Source organism: Benincasa hispida, chromosome 10 (assembly GCF_009727055.1).
Source record: "Benincasa hispida cultivar B227 chromosome 10, ASM972705v1, whole genome shotgun sequence".
NCBI classification, from domain to species: Eukaryota; Viridiplantae; Streptophyta; class Magnoliopsida; order Cucurbitales; family Cucurbitaceae; genus Benincasa; species Benincasa hispida.
The window spans coordinates 16,329,944-16,351,200 of record NC_052358.1 but is presented as its reverse complement, the minus strand read 5'-3'; the positions used below and the strand labels follow the sequence as shown (position 1 = coordinate 16,351,200).

The 21,257-nt window shown below is 32.8% G+C and overlaps 1 protein-coding gene and 1 long non-coding RNA gene across 3 annotated transcripts; one reads left to right on the top strand and one right to left on the bottom strand.

The window, feature by feature from the left end:
- Positions 1-1,500: 1,500 nt before the first annotated feature.
- LOC120088399 (villin-1) lies at positions 1,501-15,695 on the bottom strand. 2 transcript variants are annotated; one of them, XM_039045667.1, is made up of 22 exons: positions 15,352-15,695; positions 14,978-15,077; positions 14,701-14,769; positions 14,096-14,332; positions 13,605-13,782; positions 13,343-13,469; positions 12,790-12,955; positions 12,334-12,484; positions 12,166-12,251; positions 12,032-12,073; positions 7,632-7,700; positions 7,285-7,353; positions 7,080-7,217; positions 6,132-6,260; positions 5,763-5,910; positions 5,605-5,615; positions 5,177-5,317; positions 4,688-4,813; positions 4,346-4,408; positions 3,768-3,984; positions 3,186-3,355; positions 1,501-1,986 (listed from the first exon to the last, which is right to left on the bottom strand). In XM_039045667.1, the coding sequence occupies exons 1-22, from the start codon at positions 15,405-15,407 to the stop codon at positions 1,873-1,875; spliced, it is 2,607 nt and encodes an 868-aa protein (XP_038901595.1). In that variant the 5' UTR covers positions 15,408-15,695; the 3' UTR covers positions 1,501-1,872. The 2 variants fall into 2 exon arrangements, with proteins under 2 accessions (XP_038901595.1, XP_038901594.1); XM_039045666.1 differs by having other exon boundaries at positions 11,918-12,073; positions 15,352-15,694.
- Positions 3,239-16,242, top strand: LOC120088400. The gene is made up of 3 exons (XR_005484913.1): positions 3,239-3,372; positions 14,130-14,199; positions 15,964-16,242. It is a non-coding gene; the product is annotated as an uncharacterized LOC120088400 (long non-coding RNA).
- Positions 16,243-21,257: the final 5,015 nt, after the last annotated feature.

Here is a 21,257-nt window from a genome sequence, read left to right as displayed (position 1 = left end):
CCAACAATAACGTAATTAAGTTAAATTTGACTAGTATTTTAATTTCGTATTTATTTGATTTTATTTTTTTATTTTAAAAATGGACTAAATTGTTAACCTAAATATAGACCTTGTTTCTTCATTTGAAAGATTTCATTCTAATCTGAAGAATTGTCTCATTTCTTTCTTTTTGATCTTGGTTGAGTTGAGAACAACTATCTAAGAGCTCTGTTAAATTCAAGTAATTCAAGATTGTAGTTCTACCAAAATTAAACGTTGTAGTTTGATTGATGTGATGATTATTGTAATCTAAGCGAATAATTATTTTCAAAATAACATTATATGTTGATCTTTCCACAAGATAGGGAGGTTTTTATAAGTTTGTGGTTATTTCAAATTATATCGTTTATTTTATTCTGAACATTATTATTGTATACCGTGTGTACTATAATAGTTAAGATGTGAACAGTTTATTTGTGGATTCAATTCTTATACATCATTTTCTCCCAATATTTATAACATAAGGTAAAGTAATTTCATTGTTTTTAGCATATTTCAAAATTTCTCATCTCAGTTTGAGTATATTTTAACTTCATTAGAATTTTTATTAACGATGCAATAATCTAAGATATATATACATACACACACTTCAAACTTCAATACTAAAGTCTTTATAAAAATTGAATTATACTCTCACTTAAAATTTTAATTTATCAGTCAAATAATTGAATTAAATCACTTAAATTGTAACCTAATGTACATTTAACGTGTGGAAAATCTAAAAGAAATCTATGACCTTGAGACAGTACATTAAATGAAAGATAAAGACGGGTTATATGTGGTAATGTTGTTTAATTCTCGTACAACCAGATGGCACGATGTTATGGTTCAAAGCTCACGAGGATAAACTACAAATCTATTCATCAGTTTAAATATTATTTTGAATTTTGCTTTGTTTTGATGATGTAATTTCAATTATCCAAGTATTTCTAATTCTTTTTTTAATTTAATCTTTCAACAATTTAATCTTCAACGTTAATTTTTTTTCTTTATCGAAGTTAGTTAAATAATATTCACAGAGACTTCATTTTAAAAAAAAACAAAAAAACAAAAAACTAATTACAATAACTAATTTTTGAGATTTATTAAAAATATAGAAACTAAAATTTAATATTTTGAAAATACGATGAAAATAAAACAAAATCCAGAATACAAATACCAAATTGATATTTTAACTTTCTTTTAGTGATTACATTTGTCTAGCCTTTCCAACCATATAATAATGAAAGCTTTAAAAAATCCTTGGAAATTTTGATTTTTTTTCTGTTCTTCAGAAAAGAAGGGAAAAAACATAACCTTTTTAGTCTAAAAATTTGAGTCTAGTTCATATTTAGTTTGTAGGTTTCATATTCTCACACCCAAATGAATTGAGACATTTTACATTACTAGTCCAATGTACAAGTCAATTGACAAATATTTATAATAGTAAATACTCATCCTGGCAATCATAATGAACCAAGATTCTTCGTCAATCTAAGTCTAACTCATCAACCAGTTCAACCACTTTACATATACCAAATAAGTTTCATCAATGTAATTTTTACAAACACCTAATTTTCAATTCCGTATGGGTGATAACTAATACAAATGGGTAAAAAGCAAAATAATCATCTATTTTTTTCCCCCTCTTTTTGCAAGTAGATTGCAAATCAATTCAAACGTGCTATTTAGGTGAAGTACTAAAATCAGCACCATCAAGAGAACAACAACCAAATCAAACGACTGGAAACAGTTTAAAGCAAAATATAAATGAAAAAGAAAAACGTGGATTAGAAGTAAGATTGAGAATCAACCCATTACGGAATTGGAGGGTAAAAAAACGTCGAGTTTCCATCAGAAAAGATGAAGGGTCATCTTGAGCTTGTTTTGTTTCCATTTTGGAAGCTTGTAAAATGCTATTTTTCCCATCCCAAATTTCTCTTCAAACTCTTCTTCGCTTAAATAAGCCTGAAGAATTAATCAGATAGAGTGCAGATTTCTAAATTAAATCTGGTAAATTAAATTAGGCAATGAACGAGGAAGAGAGATACAGCAAAAAATGAAGCAACACTGTATAACGGACCCCAAAATTTGGTGTCATCAGTTATAGATGGTAGATATGAAATAAAAAAGGATCCAAGACGTGTTTGATGAAATTAAAATTTAGTTCATAAATTTTGAAATTTGTGCATACTTGGTATCTTCGCTTTGAAAAGGGTCGATGAACTTACAAAATTCAATGTGTCAAAAAATTTCTTAAATTTTCAATTTTGTATCTAATCAATCCTCGAACTTTTAAGATGTCTTTGAAATATATTTTCAAATTGCTTCGGAAGAAATTGAAATATTTGGCAACAGCTCAAAATAGTTTTTCAAGTATATTTTAATTAGTTTTTATCAAATATGTTTAAATAAAAATAAGATTTTTTTAAAATACTTTTTTCTTAAATCAATCCAAATGAACCCTTAGTTTTGCATCTAACAAATTCTGGCAACTTAGAATTTTGTTTATAATTAATTGATCTACTAGACGTAAATTTGAATTTTATATCAAATAAAACAAACTTTAAATTTTGTGTCTAGTAGAAAGATGATAAATTTTGAAATTTCAATTTGTAAATTGAAGGTTCAAGACCAATATACACATACATCAAAGTTAGGACTAAATTTGTTATTTAACCCATGTTTTTTCTTATAATAATTCTCATACTATTTTCCCAATACTTTTATGAGTTTGGTGTGATGGGTGTTCGAACAGGTTGGATTTTAGAAAAATATTAGAAGAGTAGTTGTCACACATTGGCAAACCTTTAAACTTAGGTGTGCTAACTCTAGTTAAAAGGAACATATGGCTTTAATTTTAAATTGTCCGGTTAGAAATACTTTAAGCTTGAGTGTATCAACTCTAGTTAAATTTCTTTTTGTATTTTCTAGTTTGAGAGTGAAAAAAAATGATATGAGTGATACAAAAGCTTTGAAAAAGTGCTCTTGTAATTGAAATCGGAGAGAGAATTATTTGGTATGATTCTTGTGTTTCCTAATTTTATTATTTTCTTTTAATTTCTTAATTATTTTCTACTCATTCCTCTATTGCAGGTTTTTCCTATCAAATGGAGAAATCCGCTATGCCCCATTAAGGCTTTCATAATAGCAAAAAAATTAGTTACCTCTCGCCTGGTCACATCTATGTCCCCAATTGGGTCTTTAGATATCACGGTCAGCCGTTCATATGGATATATTGATAGATTTTCAGCAGCCATATCTCCATTATTCTGTAAGACATCACTACTTTTACTAGGAATCAGCGAAGGTGATAATGATGCTGCGGTCGAGGAACCTGCAATGGACAAACAGGTCAGTTTATGAAAATACCTGTAGATAGTGATAAGTGTAAATCATTGATTAGCCCAAAACCTTAAGATAATTGGGGAAAGTAAATTTAATATTATACCAATACCCTATCAGTGAGAAAGATTGACAAAGTTGAGTGTCGAGAATTCCTTTTCCTGTTTGAAGTTCGCAAAACATCATTCTCTAAACACCACACTCTACAGTCTAATTATGGTTAAAAGGTCTACTCTACCGTGAGAGTTAGCCATCGCAAGAAAGTTGTTTGAGATTTAAATGTATAGAACCTATTTTAATTTGTGCTTCAATCAGACATTTCCATAATTTGAAGTGTGGTAGGGAGAAAAACAAGAAAGTTGTTTCTTTTTTGTTAAAATTGGACAAATTTTCCCTTCCCTTACCAGCACATTGAGAAGGAGAAGATGTCAAATCGAGCTTTCTGACAGCTTGCGTTGGAGTGGAAAAATGATCTCTGTTTGGAGACTTTAAATGTGATCCTGAACCTCTTAATGCAGGAGATAGACTTCTTTCGTGCTGAAAGGGACTTAATGAGGTGCGTCTTGATCCATCTGGTGTAGTTTCCCTTGAGAGTGCTTTCCATGATTTTCTTACAGGTGACTGGATGATTTAAAAACAAAAGAATGAGACATAAACATTGTGCTGCAATCAAACTCCAATAGATAGTCACAACCTCCTTTTCTTTTTTATATAGAAACAATAAACAACCCGATGATAATAATATTAAATTCGCCTTCACCCACCACCTTAAGTTTTTTGGTAAATTGGTGATTTAAGCTTTTGGCCCAACAACATTCTTGAACCACCTTCTTTGATACCATTTTAAATCACTGATTGACCCAAAAACTTGAGCTAATTTGTGAAGACAAATTTAATATTATAACATCTAACTACATTCATTTGAAGCTATTAGAATGATACTTGCATTATAGGACGAACAACCTCCATAAAAGCCACTTACATCAACATTATGTAATTTTCCTTTCAAAACAGCGAGCTTTCTCTCAAACGAATTACCGTGCATCTGCAAGTACAAACAAAGGAACACACTAAATGATAATTCACAGTTCGTGTCTAACATGATCTTCCATCCAGCCCATCCAACTTGAAATTGAAGTTAGACATGTAGCTTGTGTAATTATAATATTTTGGCAAATAGCTTGTAAGAATCCAAATGAAAACGAAGATTCTAACATGCTTTTATTACTGAAGATGTAACGCCAGTGGGGCTGTGGTATGACTTTCATGTCTAACACAAGATGCGCGTACCCTTGGTTTTTAATTAGTAAGAGAAGATTCTTACATTTGCTTTTGAGAAATCCCATTGAAAGAACTGAGTGAAAAGTGGTGGCTCGTGACCTTCAGTGACAATATATATGGGAGTGTCAAGAGAAATTCCTTCATCCAAAACATCTTTCTCTAGAAATTTCTGCCAGCAGCAACACCTTTGTTACAAGAACTTTAGGTTTTTGCATGCGGTAATATAAATAAAAATGAACATGAACACGAACATGATTATGAAATATGCTGGACTATTTCTGTAGTACACCATTATTTGATTTGTCCATCTAGAGTTTTACATAGGTGGCCATGAGCAATAACAAAACACCAAGATTTTCGGTCATGATACCTCTATTTACGACATTTTGAATATTTTCCAGAAAAAAGGTTGTATGGTCTGAAATTTGTACGCAGGTACTCCTAGGAGATGCGTACGTGGTCAAATTTGAAAATAACTCGTTAAGAAATTTACCACAGCAAATCAAAACATACGAGGAAAATATATATTTACATGGGCAAGGTCGAGTGCTTGTTCCTTCCCCCCAACATTTGCGTGGCATCCCAGCCAAACATAAATCTCATTGTGGCAATTAAGAATTAAAACATCTTCGGTTGTTAGATCATCTTGAGTAAAATTGTAAATCTCCTTCACCTGAGAATAAGCCAAGAGCAACATAAACGTTTAATTGTAGAAACCTAGAAGGGCTGGGCTTTAAGATGCATAAAGCACCAAGAGAATATCAGTGAGCGATAGCATTTAATAAAAAAATCACATTTATCGAGCCAAGGTCTTGAAACCAAATTTCAGACATCAAATGAAACTTTTAAAAGAATAGAGAAGATATACATTAAAGGAGACTTTTACAATTGAACTTTGGCATGATATAGGCCAAAACAGCATCAATGGCATGCATTTCTAGAACATCGAGAGGACTATACCTTGAAATCACCTGAAAGGAAAATTTCAACCAAATACCAAACAAGCACAACCCACCATTAGACATTCTTCAGTACTAATTTGGATTTCGATAACAATCAACCAAGCTGAGGTAAATTTCCTCTCAAAAATAGATTAGAAGATTAAACATTGCCAATACCTTCACTGATGTTCAAGACAAATAAATGTGGATCTTCAATAGGCCCTTTGACCTCTTTTCCCTTTTGATACTCTGACTTTCCACCAAGTATTTCCCAGAATAAATCGGGCTCACTCCCTTCCCTGACTGATACAGGTTGCCATGTTGGCTGCAAATGATATCAAACATTTAATTCTTTGGAGAGAGGCAGAACAGTATCTAGTCAGTAAAAAGTTGCCGGTCACATTGCCTACATAACCAAGGTTCTATATTCCAATTATTAAGCCTGTCTTAGATCCCTTGTTCTCTTCAAACATGGCTTCCAAAATTTGGAAGTCTTGAGAAATGGTTGCTTATTGTATCCAAGCACCAAGAAAATAGTTCACTTACATTTATCATTTCCACCATCCTGTCTAGAATTTCATGGTCTCTGGTTGAAGAGAGACTGCCAATCCAAGTGAAGACGCATGATCCAGTTTGAAGGATGTAACAGTAGGATGAATTTAGGGAATCTGAAACCTGCAATACTTTCTTGTCAAATTATCTTGATACGGCACAATATTGGTGAGTGAAAGAAAGTTACAAAATAAGTTTCCATTCATAGTGTTCTCTCCCTTGTAATCATAAAAGAGAACGGATGGACATTAGCATAAATATTCTTGAAGGTTCAATAATACTGAATTAATAAACTTAAGTCCAAGACCATACGATATTAGAATCTTGTGCTCAATCAATGACAATGAAACAATTACCAAGCTGATTATTATAGGAAAGTAATATACATTTTTAAGTACAACCTCTTCTTTTACTTCTTTTTATGGGAAATGTTCGATCAAAATTTCATTGATGGTATGAAATTACAAAAAAGCAACTTGTGCCATCAGGGATCAAATAATGCTATTTGACTGAAATAAGAGAAGTGAGATTGTACTCAGGAAAATAGGGAGTGACTTTACACCAAAAGAGAGATGTATCCAAAAGGTGTTCAAAAAATTGAGGGAAATCCAAATCCTTGTCGTCGAAGATGCGATGGTTCCACTCAATCCAAACTCACTAGATCACCTTGGATTGCCTGCATAGTATCCAGGCCCATCTTTTGAATTTGGAAAAGTGCATTTTTGCTTTCATCATGTGTATCATCATCAATATCTTCGTCTTAAAACGTTCAGTATTTAGGAATATTAGCAACTATTAGCAAGAATATAGAAACCTTAGATTAACTAGAACCTATATAAGGCTTGGTTGCCTCAGAAAAGGTCCACACTATCTACTCAAGAAAGAGAGTGACGGTAAGCAGCTATAAATAAAGGCTATAGAAGATCTCAGTTCTAAACTCACTAGATTAACTTGGATTGCCTGCATATTATCCAGGCCCGTCCCTTGAATTCGGAAAAGTGCATTTTTGCTTTCATCATAGGTATCATCATCAATATCTCTGTCGTCTAGATTCTTTTTGTATTGTGTACTCTTGCCTCCCTAAAAAAATGCAAGGTTAGCACACACACGAAAGGCATAGGGGAAAAAGAAACTCATGATGGCTCACCTTAAAAATAATTAATATCTCGAAAATAAAGAAAAATAGATCTGGCTCCTTATCCTGAATTACTTGAGCCTGTAAATAAGAAAGATAGCAAGTTGGGAAATTATTGCCCATTGCACAAAAAGCAAAATCAATAGGCCAAGCAGATAATCATGTGCAAGAAATTATATAAATGAGCTCTCATAAATGGATACACTTTTTTTTTTTCTTTTGAGGAAAATGGATACACTTATCGTCTGTAGGTTTTTGACATCCCTAATTTAACTTGTTGCAATCAACGACCCAATTAAAAGTAGTCAAACTAATTTAAATGAGTCCTGGTGAACTTGAACATATAAATAAAAACTTACCACAACCGAATCCCCTTTGGTCAAATTGACAATGGTGTTCAAATGGGATATGGCTTCTCGTCTGTCCTCCTAGATATCCATGAAGTGTAACAGCATTTAGTATTTATTGTTAAATAGAAACAGACAATGTGAAAATGTCGTAAAAAAATAATGAAAAGAAAACCATTGGGAGTGAGGGGAAAAAATCAATGTCTGGTAGTACCAGCAATGTCTCTCAAATTATGTGAAATCCCATACTTGTTAGGGATAGTTATATAAATTTCTGTAAGATGTTTAATCACTTAGATGCTCTTAGTTAATCAACAACTTGTGAGTATTTGAGCAAAACAGTCCTTTCCTAACCCCATAATGATTATGAAAATGCAACTCTAGAGCATACATTCATTCTTAAGGAGACAAATAAAAACCTTAAGGGGGTGTTTGTTTCAAGGGTTAGGCTTGGGATGGGTTAAGCATCCTAAGCCCAACCCTTGTTTGGAACAAGGGTTTAGGAAGCCAAGGCTTCCTACCTTCTTCCTATAAGTTTGAATAGTAAACACTATTCAAACCCATGAGTTACACTTTTTTTTTCTAATTTCATTTAGGAAGTTTGTCGGCCAACTTCCACACATCACCTCCGGCAGCCGCTATAGGCCAAAACCAACAACCATCGCCGGCCACCTTCGCTCACCACTTCCGGTGACCCTGCCGGCAAACTTCCGGCGACTCTGTCAATGGACTTCCGGCCGCTGACTGTAGCCAAACTTCGGTCACCGTCGGCCAACTTTGACCACCACCTCTGGTGATCGCTATCGGCCAACTTCAACGACCACCATCAGCGAGCCTTGCCGGCGAACTTCCGACCACCGACTCTGGACAAACTTCGGCTACCATCGATCAACTTTGGAAAACATTAATAAAAACATTTTTAATATATAACAAACCAAACAAACTTATATATAAAAATACTTCTAAGAAAGAGTTGTCAAACACATGTGTTTTTATTTTAAATCAAGAGTGTTTAAATAAAAAAAATTCTAATTCATTCCAAACAAGCCCTTAGCTTAATGATGATAATATTTTTTAAATATTTTTTAAATAAACTCTCTTTCTTCTATTATTTTTCATTTGGAGTTTTTTCTTTTTAATTATTATTATTTATTAGATTATCTTTTTTAATTTGTGCTCTTCCCTTTGTTTATATGTTTCCTTTATTTCCCGAGATTTCTTTTATTTTTTTTTTCTATTTCTCCTAGCTGTAATCGATCACTACAAGAAGCATCCCTTATATGCTTTTCTTCTTCTTCTTATTATTATTATTATATACACATTTTTAATAAAAATTGAATAGTAAGGAAGGGTAAAAAGTAAATTGAACTAGATTTTTGCGTAATTAAGTATATTTATTTAAATTATGTGTAGAAAACCCCAATTTAAATAAGTAAAAGAGACAAATGTCTGTATAATATTTTATTTCAAAATCTAATAAAATCAAAATATCAAATTATAAGACAATAAATTAAATAAAATTATAATTTTAGTCAAATCTATATTTCAAAATTCAAAAAACAAATATTCTTCTAAATTTTTTAGATTATTTTAAACTTGACTATATTAAAATAATTAAGATGACAAGCTTGAACTAATCTAAAATCTAACCACGGATTAAATACAAGAAAATACTTCACAAACTCAAAATTTATAAATCTGCAATTCATTCCCATGCTTCCTAAGCCTGCACTCCAAAAACAGATTTCTTAAACCCAAACTTCCAAAACCTGCACTCCAAACACAGTTTTCTTAAACCCAGACTACCTAAACCTCCCAGTCTAACCCACAGGCTTAACATTCCCAGGCTTAGCATTTCAAACCCGCGCACCAAACGCCCCCTAAGGTTTTGTTAAACCTCTTGCCCTCATTGCACTTGAAGTCTTTTCTTTTAAACTTCAAGTAATAATCTAGCAAGTATCCGAGTGAATCTCCCCCTTCACTTCTAAATTCATGCAAGTAGGTCTGATTCCACTTAAAGTTATTTTAAAAATTCTTGTCCTGTGATTAGCAGTGAAACACATGCTTTTCTTATTTTATTTTCATCAAACATTGAGTAGATTTGCCTTTAGAGCTTCTACAATGAAAAGGGGAGGTCTTTTGACACTTTTTTTTAACATACTATCTACCTCGCTATAACTTGGTGCAAATGTACAACGTTTTTCAATTCATATGATCTTACATCTCTTTTGACCAATTGGAGAAATCTTTAATAATTCCTTTGGCTCGGGCTTCTTGCCCTCTCTTATAAATTTCATACATCAATGAAATTTGTTTCTTATTTAGATGAAGGAAAAAAAGGAGAAAAAAGGAGGGGAAAAAACCTTTAAATTGATTGAACTGGTGGTTTGTTATTTGATCAAAGACAGAACAAGCGAAGGAAGAAATATAGGGTATCTTGGTTGAACCTTAGCCAATGTGTTCAAGCCACCTAAGAAAATGGTCTAAATAAAGTCGTTGATCTTTTCTGATATTTGACCTTCCATAAAAACAATGCACAGAGTCTTTTGTATAACCTCACGAGAAGCTTTAAGATCAAGGAAGGACTCACAAGAGAACGTTCCACTGCCTTCTAACAACCAACTCCAAGAGTTGATTGTTAGGTTTGGCTGAAAATCCTCCATCTAAACCATCAATCTTGGCCACTCCACCCTCTATCGTTCATATTTCTCCTGCATTAGATTCCAAGGTCTAGAATTTGGAATCCATGATGCTAGCCTGTATTCTATCAACAAGGTTAAAGTATTAAACGTAACAAACTTAATGGGATCCTTTGGTACCACACATCCCCCCAAAATTTAATAGTATACCTCTGCTCCAAGATCTCTATTCTGCATTTTGAAATAGAGTCCCCAGTCTACAATAGGTGTGCACATGGATCAGCACTTAGTTGCAGTTACAGGACCAATACTTCTGTTGCCCATGTACCCTTAAAGCTTTTCGCTCTCTTGGAAAACTTCACTATTTATGAAGGGGAAATTCTTTCTTACTCTTGACATTACCAATGGCCAACAAATATAGCCACACCAAATGAAGTTTTTAATCATCTTTTCAACTACTATAACATATTTCAGGGGAATTTGAGGATATGACTGTATATGGGCACACTGGACTGAATTTTGATGAGCACTACAGCTTTAAGTATGGAGAAAGGATTCATTTCATTCTGTAATTTCAGATTCAATTAACCGAAGAAAGATTCCCCAAAACTAAGAATTATGAGATCGCTCCTTTAAGGGGAAAGGAAAAAGGTACCACTAACTATTGAGATTCAATATCACCATGACTAAAAGTACCGAACATAGTTTTGCCTTCATTGACTTCAACTGAGATATATGAACTACTCAGAAGAAACTCCTTATTGGAATCAAGCTATATTAGGAAAGTACGTTGTGTCAACAACAAATTTAAGATGAGACATGGGAAACACTAACTTGATCTCATTCAGATTTCGAACCATCAATAAACTCTGAGTTGGCCGCCTTTGAAGCAATCAACTCAATATATCAGCCACGAGAGATGGGTGACACTGAAACAGACCTCTAGAAGATCCTAGTGTCCTTTTTGGCTTAGCATTGATAATAAGATAATGAGAAAATTGGAGAGGTGACCCTGAATTCATATCCTTCATCTGCAAAAGAAACCCTTTTATCCAAAACCATAAAAACAAAAGACCAATAAGCCATTTTTTTGGCCTTCTCAACATCCAGTTCGATGGTATTTGTGGCAAATTACTTCATATTGCCATTGCATATTTTGGATTATTAAACAACTCGTTAGGATTCATAGATGAGTCAGAGTTTTTATCATGATGAGCTAGTAGATGTTCTTTATTTTTTTATTTCGAAAAATGTCATACTAAATCTAAATCTAACTTTAAGAATGAAGTAGGGTGGCATTCTTGTGAGACATCCATCGTTTTACTATCATGTTAATATTTGGATTCTCTAATTAGAAAGAATGTTTACGTCAAAAATTTGAGACATTTGACAATCTCAACTCCATCATATGAAATTTTTTCTAATTATAAAATGGACTTAGAGTTTGAGTGAATATGCATGAAAACAGTATCAGTCTTTAAAATGATGTGGTGTGACAACTTAACTAGATGCAATACCCAAATTAAAGCACAAATATCTCTTTAATAAATGTCTGAAAACCTTCAAAAAATAATATTAATAATAATAAATATAAAAAGTAAAGTAATTTGAAAAGGATATATTTGCAATGTATACTGTTTTACAATATGAAGTTCTTACCATCACACTCCTGCGACCAAGCCAGGAATAAATTATATTCTCATCCCTACCACTTCCATGATATGTATATTGCACAATATAGCAATCCCCAGTGAAAAGTTTTTTCTGTTCTACCTCTGGAAGAAGAGTAGTACTATCACCATCTACCCGCCAAACCTGAAATTCCGACATTGCGCCCACATGAAATTGTCACACTGCTAGCAGCCATAAGTCATAAAAATCTAAATTTGTTTACACTGAGAACCTACTTTGATCCTGCCTTGCAAGTTTATACATGGCTTGAAGTCTAGTTCAGGAAGCTCCTTCACATCATAGCCATGTTGCTTGAAAATTGCTGAAATGATAAAATAAAATTAAACAAGGAAGTATGTTGCTTGCTAAGTTATTTCCCCATTATGGTGCAATACAAACTAAACCTGCAACTTTTCCTCGGCCTTCATCGTATAGTTTTGGCTCCACGGTGTTGGGCCAATCATCAAAACAGACCTTAAATGCAGCAATTTCTAACCCTTCAGTTAGGAAAGTTAAGTGGGTGCCAGTTGATCTGTCCTGCTTTCTAACGAAATCCTGTGAAAAGTACAAGATTGGAAGAAGTATAAGATATTTCAAGATGGAACAGACGATGGATGAAAGTTCAAATTGTTACCAAAGGCACAGATGATGCTCAAGCTATTTCTCCTACACAAGTACAAGAACTAAAAAGAGGACAGGAACATGCTAAAGTAGGTGCTAGATATAATCCTCTACAGGGCCCCAATAGAAATTGCCTCTCGGTATTTTCTATGTTTCTGCATATGACATTTCCCTTCAATTCAACGTCTGCATTGGAGATTGGGAAATAGAAGCATAATAAGACTAAAAGAAACCCTCACCTCTACAGCTGATATCGATGTCTTGCGTTCCGTAACAGAAGTATGTTTCCCCATCCAAACGAATAACTGTGAATCACAATCTAGCATATAGCATTTGTCCGTCTCAAGCATCTCTCTGCTCAAAATATCATTTCCTTTCGGATACAATTTCCCTTGAGTGTTTATCCTGCGTACAAGAATATTCTAAACATTAGATAAAATTGAAAAAAAGAATGTGATACGGGAGGATGCTTTTTCTTTTCATGTTGTAATGCAATTGACTGGAGCAACGGCTGATTGAGTCTAGTAGAATTGATCTTTGTTAAATATCATAGGAGTATGCTTTCAGAGACCAATTGGTTTTATAGTTATAATTATTTCTCTTATTTTTTAAAAATAAAAATAAAATTTAAAAAAAAAGAAAACCCAACAACAACAACAACAACTCGTCAACCATATGTTTCCTTTTTTTTTTTTTTTTTAACAAGTAAAATCAAGAACAAACTCCGTAGAGATAAATAAATGAAAACTTATCAGAATCACTAAACAGACAAGGACAAGATTGTTAGCTAACCAAAATAATTTAATTGATGAATCAGATGATGTCTGATCAGAAGACACATCACGAGGAATGGGAGCAAATCCACCAAAAAAGCTCCAAAACTCACCAACATCAGAATCACCCACAAATTTTCCATCATCTACAGCAATAGATAAGAAATTGCTGATTGTTATAGAAAAAAGAAAGAGGAAAGAAAGAAATAAAGCGACCTATAGTTACTAAGTCACAGCTTCGTTATGGGAAAGGGAATGGGGAAAGAAAGAAATATACCGACCTATAGTTACTAAGTCGCAGCTTCCACTATGATTATTCTCTTTAATGTACTGAGCAACATCCAACGCTTTAGCCCTTTCTTGTATGCTAGAATAGCATCCACTAAAGAGAAAAACTTTTGATGCAGTGTCAAGGATGAATACATCATTGTGGTTTAATGATGACCGAGAAAAGGGAACCTAAGGAAGATAGGTACAGATTAGTCTTATCTCGCCCGATCAAATGAGATTAAGTCAAGACAAAAAGCATCCTCATCAGTCATCATCAATAACAAAAACGAAGACTTCTTTATGACTATATAAATTAATTCAAGCGAACTCAACAGGGTAGATTCCTGTAACAGGTGATGCAAAGGTTATGCTTATACAAGATAACAACATTGTTGAAAATTGAAATAACTAAATGAACTAAAAAGATAAGAACATTGTTGAAAATTGAAATAACTAAATGAACAAAATATCTATATATACGTAGCCCCTTTTTGCTGCTTACTTCCTTAACATGAACCGCACGGTCTCCCTTGCAGGTCAGAAGTCTGATACGGTATGTTTTATCTTTGGGATGCTGAAGCTGTGAGCAGTATACTCCCTCTAAAGGTATGATACATGGTTTAAAATATGATAAAAACTTCTCCGTTTCTTGCCCTCCAACTTCCCTGTATTGTACAGTACAAGAACCTAGAGCTGCATCTAGTTCCAGTGCTTTGTCTGATGCCAAAGCTGAATCAACCTATTAATGCACAACACCCACACACCACTGTGTTATCCTAATATTGCAACAACTTTTATATATTAAAAAAATATGCATATATAAATTTTAAGCGCCAAAACTGATATACTGCATCATAGGATAAAGAAGAAATGTTGACTTTCAGATTGACCTTTAGACAGGTCCAAAATCCATGTTTCGATCATCAATTCATAGGCATTTATAAGATACCGAATGTATATATATCATGTATTTTTTATTCAGACTAGCCAAGTGCGTCTATTTGGCTACTCTCTTCATAAAACTAGTGATTTGGTAGGTATCATTTGCATAAATGTTTCTTTCCATAACCAAAAAAAGGAAGAAAAACAAATTAATTAGTTGAACACCTTGTTTGCATTTTCTCCCACCCAGTAATGCACGTCATGCTGGGGAATTCCACATTTCGGCACAGTTGTCTGCTCGAGCAACATACACATCACAAATTGACAAATTCCACGAAAAACATGTTAAGAAGGGCAGTTAATATCAACAAACACACACACGAATCGAGATTCTGGAATCCACAGATTAAATCAAAGACTTAAAAGTAGGAATTATGAGTGCTACAACTTTTCAAACGTCCTAAATGAAACAAATAAGGAGTGCAAAGCTTGAAAAACTTACGTTCAAAACTATGTAAGCACTTCCAGAGTAAAACTTCCCGTGTGAAGCTTTTGGGACAGGAACTACTTCAAGGTTCTCGATACACCAGATTTCCAGCCCACTTACAAACGAGAGGTTAAGAACAACTCTATATACTTCACAAACGAGCACAGCACACCATGCTGACAGTCAAAAGAACAACACACGTACACACAAAATAGTCGCGTTTCTTCCTCATAAGGAGATCGAAAGTTAGGCTAAAACTCGAATGCAACAAATGAGACGTTCAGGTAGAATAAAAGCTATGAAAATTTTCATAAATTGAACAGTAAGGAGAAATTAAAAGGAAAATCAAAAATCGAGAAACAGAAAACAAACGTTAATGATTAGGATACGCTTTGGTCCCTGCGCCTTGAAACACTGGATCGGCGTCTTTAAAGAAAAGCGACATTATCGCTCATAGCTCTGCACAAGCTTCTCGGCAGGGGCTTGGAGAATGAAGAACTCGTCAATGGAAATGATCACAAAGCAAAAGAGAGAAAGAACTGACAGAAGTTCAGAGCAGAGAGGAGAGAGATGAAGGAAATGGAAGACCAAAGTTTAAGTCTGATGGTTTCAGCTAACAAAAGGACCCCACAATCCACCATGCGAGAGAGAGTGAGCTTTTTTTTTTTTTCAACTTTGTTTGACAGAGAGGAAGAAGTGGGGAAGCTTGACCCCGCGCCTTTTTATTAGCTGTGTCTTTTTAAATATAAAAAAATGAAAAATAGACTTTCTGTGCAGCTTTTGGTAGCTTGACATAATTATTTAAATTTTTGCAATGTTTGTTTTTCACGAAAAGAAATTATGAGTTTCAAAATTGTTGGATATATTTATGTCCGTGTATTTTGGGATATGTGTAGTTGCACGCACGTCTTGATGTATGAACATTTGTAGACATGATAAAATTTTGTATTCCAATTTTATCCTTTTAATAAATACATTTTATTTCTCTTCAACTTTAATAGATAAAGGGAAAAGAGGGTAGAGAGTGACGTATTTGATATGAGTCTTATTGGCGACAATTCAAGTAATGACTGTCAGTGGCTAAACGTGTGACAGAGCTACGGTGGGCGACGGCGAATGGTGTGAACAACAAAGTGATTAGCATCATTATACTATATGAACAAATACATGATTAACAAGTATATCGGTCAAATGTGTCATTATTAAATATATTAATCAAGTGTATTAAATGTATATCCGTCATTGAGAATATTTATAATATTTTACATCTTTATATGTCAGTTGGATTTCATTTGGTTGTTTTATGATAACTGATTTTTATGTCTAACTTTATCATTGAGTAAGAAAAAAAAACAAAATAAATAAATAAATCTTCATGAATTAAAGAAAACAGCAAACTTGATACAAAATTAATAAATCCTGCAAAATAAAAATAACAAAACAAAAACCATCCTTTTCAAAAAGAAAACAATGATAAAACAAAAAATCATGCTATGTCAATTGTATTATAAATATTATGGTAATAGATGCTCGTTAGATGCTCGTGCTCAATATCCACTATGTTAGGTTTTATGTCCTAAAACTCGTGATTTGTAAATTATAAACTTATTATGTTATCAATGAATATGTTATTGATGTTTAATCAATAAAGTTGTTATTGAATGTATGAATGGCTCAATTCATTTTAGAAATAACCTAAATCAAATAAACTAAGATTCATGGCTATTACATGAGTACTTTGACTTTATGTGGAGACATAAGAGTTGATCAAGTTCGAGTAAATAGCCAAAATGGTCTATAGTATACGGATAAGTCGCCTAGGTACCTTATTCTAGAGACACTATTGGATGTGGCTCACTTTGTATTTAGTACAAACAACGTGATCCCAAATCGTTCACGTTGAGATATGCGAGTAACAGATGGTCACATGTGTGCTTATTATCAAGTCAAAATCTTGCATTTGCAATATTACCTGCTCAAATAATTAAGTTAAGAGTACAGTTTTCTGATTATACAATTAAGGTCATTCGTCTCGATAATACTTGTGAATGTATATCTCGAGCTTTTGAGAATTATTGTATGTCAATTGGGATAAGTGTTGAATATCCTGTAGCTCATGTTGGTACACAAGATGGTTTAGTAGAATCCTATAGCTCATGTTGCTAATGTTGCTATGATTTATGTTACTATGGGTTCACACCCATGACTATTTTGGTGTTTTCCTACGAGAGCATTACTTATGTCATGTCATGCTATGTTATATTATGTATATTATGCTAGTGTTAGGTGGGGTTTAACAGTTCACCCAAATGGCCCCAGTAGGGGGTACTCAACCTATCATATTTTATGTTTTTTCAGGTTAGGACAGAAACAAACCCGCGAGTGATGAGAGGATCGTGTGATCGTGCCATATGGGGCAAAGAAATCACTTTCGCTAAGTTTATGTTTTAAAGTTATTTAAAAGTTTTGGTGTGAAACTTGATGATTGGAAAAAAAAAAATTATATGTTTAAGTGTTATTTATTATATATATTTTTGTTGTTGTTTTAGGAGCCCTGAACAAATGGTTTTATCTATTTATTTATTTTATTAAAATTACAAAATGTTTTGAAAGCTATCTCCGTTGTTTTAATGAGTCTTACTTCAATTGTCAAAATGTTTTGAATGTAAATGTGTAATTATGAACAACGATTCTTGTCAGAGTACTCAAAAGGTCGGGTCGTTACAAATTACTAGACCATTGCTCATAAAAGCTGATCTTCCTACATCTGTATGGGGACATGCTATTTTGCATGCAACGACACTTATACGCATTAGACCAGTAGCTTATCATAAGTACTCGCCATTACAATTAGCTTATGACCATTAGTTAAATATTTCCCATATGAGATTTTTTGAATGTGCAGTATATGTTCTACTTGCTCCACCACAGTGTACTAAGATGGGTCCTCAAACGAGGTTAGGGATATATGTTGATATGATTCTCATCACTTATCAAATATCTTGAACCCTTGATGGGTGATGTATTTACTGCACAAAAGATTGTCATTTTAATGAGGCAGATCTTCCAACATTAGGGGGATGGAATTCATCGTTATTGTCTCATTTAGATCCCCGTACAGATCAATGTGAAGCTGAAGTTCATAAAATAATTTTGCAAATATAGCAGATTAGTTACCATATGCATGATAAAAAAAGTGACCATATCACATATATCAATTGTAAATGCTTCATTAAATATAGTAAGTTGTCACTAATGAGTATGAGACACGCCATACCACAAGTTATAAACTTATTGTTTACAAACCACGAGTTTATGAGAGATGTGTGGTACAAATTGTTAGGTTTTATGTTCTAAAACTTGTGGTTTGTAAACAATAGGTTTATAACTTACTACATTTAATTTAGGGCTCGTAGTTTAATTATTGTCTATGCTTCAATTAATAATTAGGGCGTATAATTAGCTTGATCGAATGAGTTGTCTGCCACTGTAGAGGCGAATTTGGTTATGTTATATATGTCATTGTGCAAAGCATGATCAAATATGAGTTTGATTGAAATAATTCAATGATAGACAAATACGTAGAAATCCAATTTAATCCCAATACTAGATTTTATAATTCTTAATCAAATTTACTTGCTTTATATTTTTTTCCCCATTTAAATTCATGCTTATTCATATCCACACCAATTCCCTCATCTACCGCTCTAACTAGATAATTGGCTTAACAAAGCATTAATAGCAATCTTCCCTGTGGTTTGATCTAAACTTACCGTTGTTGCTACGTAATCCTAATAATAGGAGTATAGTTTTGATACTTTATAAATTTTGTTTGATTTGCAATCCTTTTTGGGAATAAAACGACACTAAAAAAGATTGTTGTTAAAGCCTATTTAGGACAGTTGATATACTTCGCAGCTTCAATCTACGAACTACACCATCATAACCTTCTTCTTGCCACTTCAAATTTTTCCTCCTCGCCACTTTCGATATTTCAAAGAGAAATAGTGTTGTTGCCCGACTAAGGGGTGAGAAATCTATATTCTACACTAGTTTAACATTTTTCTTTTAATATAATGAAGGTAGAAGATTCAAACCAAACATAATATATACCAATTAAACTATGTTCATTTTGACTATGTAAGTTCAACCCATTATATATAATCAACAAAATCTTACCCTCAATAATTCACCCTCTCATCCTCCCTTCTTGCAAATAATGGATATAATAATTTACTATCTTAGCATCATTTAGGGGTCTCACCCAATAATGGAAAGTTGAAAGGCTGATCGAGTAATATTTACTCTTCAACCGCTTCTCCACTATTTTGTGTTCTATCCCAAGTGCCATTTCACCTACTATTTATAATTATTATTATATTGACAATTCACCTACTCATTCTTATATTTGCATAAAAGATATCAATTAATTGAAGATGGTTGAATATAGAGAACTTTTATTATTACACTAGAAATATTGTCCGTCACTGAAAAGTTTGTGACCAAAAAGATAATTTTCTATGATATTTAAAATTTTTGAATATGTAAAAAATTTGCTAGACCTACCTAAAATTAAAAGTTCGTAAATGTTAGACATTTTTTAAAATTCAATAATTTATTAAACATAAAATTAAAAGTTTCTTTCTTAAGAAGAAAACGAAATTGATGAAATGAAATTTGAAAATAATATAAATAGCGTTGAATTAAAACTCAAATAATCATATTTTTTTAAAACTAATTAAGTTACATTAACACAAAAAAAATGATAAATATTTAGCAAAAAATCAAGATTGAAAATATTATTTTCAAACGTGGTAAATTAAAAGGGAAACTCAAAATTCAACAATAAAATTATAATATTTTGAGATAAAGATAACAAATTAAGGTCACTTTTAGGGAAAATTAAAAGGATATTGTTCTTTTAGAAACTATTTAGGAAAATATTGTTGTTTTCAAACTATTTGTAAAAATATTGTTGTTTTTTTTTTAAAAAAAATAAGTCGAGGGTTGAAAATTTGACCTAGATAGGTCGAATTTTGAACCTTCGACCTTCCTTTCATTTGTACGTCGAACTTTGAACCCTCGACTTTGCCCTTCATAACATTATTATTGAGTATGTTTAATTATCATTTCGGAGATCTTCCTCTATCAAAAGATCGTATTTCTAAATTTTCATAAGGTCCCCTGGAATTTCTTCCAAAGCTTGTTGAATAATTTTTACGGATTCTGTCACCTCAACAAGTCTGACTAAATAACGAGCTAATGAATCTCCTTCTTTTTGCCACTGAACTTCCCAATCAAATTCGATAGCGAGATTATGAGAGAGAGCGAGAGCTAGAATACCGTACAAATTTTCTTTTTTTTTTTTTTCTTTTTTAATTATTACACATTCCACCTTCTTCTTTCTTTCTTTCTTTCCTTTCCTTTTTTTTTTAAAAAAAAAATCTATTTTATAAAAACAATTTCTAAAAATATTTTATTATTTTATTTAAACTCTAAAAAGAATAAATTTTTAAAAAATAATATATCATAAAATAAAAAAAAAAAATGTAAATTAAATATCTCATTTATATAGAAATAATATAAAAATCAATGTGTCCACAAGGCGGACGTCGTCGATTTCGAGCTGGTTGTCATTGTCGACTTCGAACTTGAGGTTGCTCGGGTTCTTCTTGATGTTGCTCTGGTACCTCTGCAGGCGCTTCATAATATAAAATATTCATTATGTTCTCCACGATCCCGACCATGTCCATGCACATATGAAGACGAAGGACCAGCCTCTGAGTCATAATGTCCTGAACCAAATGTTGGCATCATCATCAGACTAAGCCAATCAGTTTAACTCTGCGTCACTCATAGGGGCAACTTTCCACATATTGTGCAACCTCATCAAACTATCTCTTCCCTAACAGTCCTCTACATCTAGGAGCTGGTGAGGAACAATAGGTATATCGTACATATAATGAATTTCCTCCATATAGCTTTGGTTGTCACTACATATACAAGAATCGGTTCGGATCATTCACAACCTCACGGAGTCTACTTGTTGTTCGATCTCTGTGAATTATAAAACAATTAGACGATATTTAAAATAAATTTAAATTAAAAATAATTAGATAATATTCATTCATTTACCAGATGACCCACAACTGCTTCCGAACGAGGGACGTAGCGCTTGTGATTATTATTATACCAATGAATATTCTCTTGGAGTGACATCTGTGTCAAACTGTTCAAGAAGAAACCCCTACTGCAACAAATCTTGCACGATAGTGCCATCGCGCTACCAAAATGT

Excerpts from the sequence above, each read along its gene's own strand:
- LOC120088399 (XM_039045666.1), bottom strand. The coding sequence starts at position 15,407 with ATGTCGCTTTTCTTTAAAGACGCCGATCCAGTGTTTCAAGGCGCAGGG. Across the intron at positions 14,333-14,700 it reads TGGGAGAAAATGCAAACAAG|GTTGATTCAGCTTTGGCATC; the intron begins GTGTTCAACTAA and ends GTGCATTAATAG. Across the intron at positions 5,911-6,131 it reads GGATGGTGGAAATGATAAAT|CCAACATGGCAACCTGTATC; the intron begins GTAAGTGAACTA and ends TATCATTTGCAG.